The 1,439-nt window shown below is 40.9% G+C and overlaps 1 protein-coding gene across 1 annotated transcript; it reads left to right on the top strand.

Moving 5' to 3' along the window:
- Window positions 1–275: 275 nt before the first annotated feature.
- Window positions 276–758, top strand: LOC149180502 (protein SRC2-like). The gene has a single exon (XM_089413894.1). It carries the CDS (start codon window positions 276–278, stop codon window positions 756–758), a length of 483 nt encoding a protein of 160 aa, XP_089270020.1.
- The last annotated feature ends 681 nt before the right edge of the window (window positions 759–1,439 follow it).

The following is a 1,439-nucleotide window of genomic DNA, read 5'->3' as shown; positions in this document are numbered from 1 at the left end:
AGGCTTCCCACCTTGCATTTTCAAGTACTTTCCCAGAAATCACTGTAATTCAATTACTCTTTGTACCTATATTGTTAATGTTGTGGCTGCACTGATTTCCATCTGCTTTCATCATCATGAGCTAGAGAGTCTATGATGTGTTTTGTCTTATAAGTCAGTTCTATACAATGTTCAGATTTCAAAAGATTTCATTCATGGCGTTTCCTCTCCTGTAATTTCAATCAGGGTGGTCTCTGAATATTGCGTTTCCTTGTGCAGTAAATTCACTCTACGTCATGGGGGAAGCTTACACACAACTGGAGCTTAACATCATCTCAGCTCAAGATCTGAAGGGGATGCATCTTTTTGGCATGATGCAGACCTACTGTGTTGTATGGATCAATTTCGAGAAGAAACTGACGACGCAAATTGACAGAAGAGGGGGTGCAAAACCTACTTGGAACGACAAGGCCATATTCAGAGTGGAAGAGAGTTTGCTCCGCTATGAAACCTCTTCTGTGATGATGGAGATATACTGCGTGGGTTGCCTCAGGGATACCCTACTAGGCACTGTGAGGGTCTTGCTTTCCACTCTCCTCAAGGGCTACAGGAGCACAGATTTCAGTGGGATGAGATTCTTGGCACTGCAGGTCCGTCGTCCTTCTGGTCACCCACAGGGCATTCTCAACCTTGGCACCATGATTCTTGATGGAGTAGATCTTCACAGAATGAACAGATTCATCCCTGCAAGTGGGGGGTTGTGGGTTTCAGAGATTTGATGGGGAATCCTGTCGAACCCAGGAATTCATTTGTGAGAAAATTACTGTCCATTAAACCTAATAATGTTGTTGATGCCCAAGAACAGCAATCCCGCTGTCAAGACTTCAACAGTAGTGCATGCAAGGAACAGGGCAAAGATCAAGAAAAGCAGAAAGATGGTGGTGAGATGGTTGAGAAGGAGAAGAAGAAACTTGTTGGCTGCTATCATATTCTCATGGCCCCAAAATTGAAAAGGAATAAATTTGGATTGAAGAATGGGGCTGCAAAAATTCATCTCAGTCCATCTGACAGTAACATCTGTGCCAAGGAAGATCAAGATCCTGTTGTGGCTTACAACAAAGCAATAGCAATTTATGCATAGTGTTATCATCAATAATATTATTGTGCAAGAATACGTTGGTTTTCTGTTATTATATTCTTTGTGCAAGTGCCTTCAATTCCTAGTTGATTCGTGAAGTGCTTACTATGGCATACATAAAAATTTTGAAAAATCACGAGCCACTGTGGATCAAAGACTGGTTTATGTAAAAGTTTGAATAGATATATGAATCTAAAAAGGGCAAGTTCAGTGCCTTCAATCTGCTACTTCGATATATATTCTTAGCCTATGTGGATGAACATTGGTTTGTGTAAAAGTTTGAATAGATATGAGTCTAAATTTTGCAATGGGCATGTTCAGT

The sequence above is a fragment of the Pinus tabuliformis genome, chromosome 3_2 (genome assembly GCF_031772625.1).
Source record: "Pinus tabuliformis cultivar Carrire ecotype Pingquan chromosome 3_2, CPIR1, whole genome shotgun sequence".
Classification (NCBI taxonomy): domain Eukaryota; kingdom Viridiplantae; phylum Streptophyta; class Pinopsida; order Pinales; family Pinaceae; genus Pinus; species Pinus tabuliformis.
The sequence above is the reverse complement of the archived record's forward strand: the minus strand, read 5'-3'. Positions and strand labels throughout refer to the sequence as shown.

Excerpts from the sequence above, each read along its gene's own strand:
- LOC149180502 (XM_089413894.1), top strand. The coding sequence starts at position 276 with ATGGGGGAAGCTTACACACAACTGGAGCTTAACATCATCTCAGCTCAA.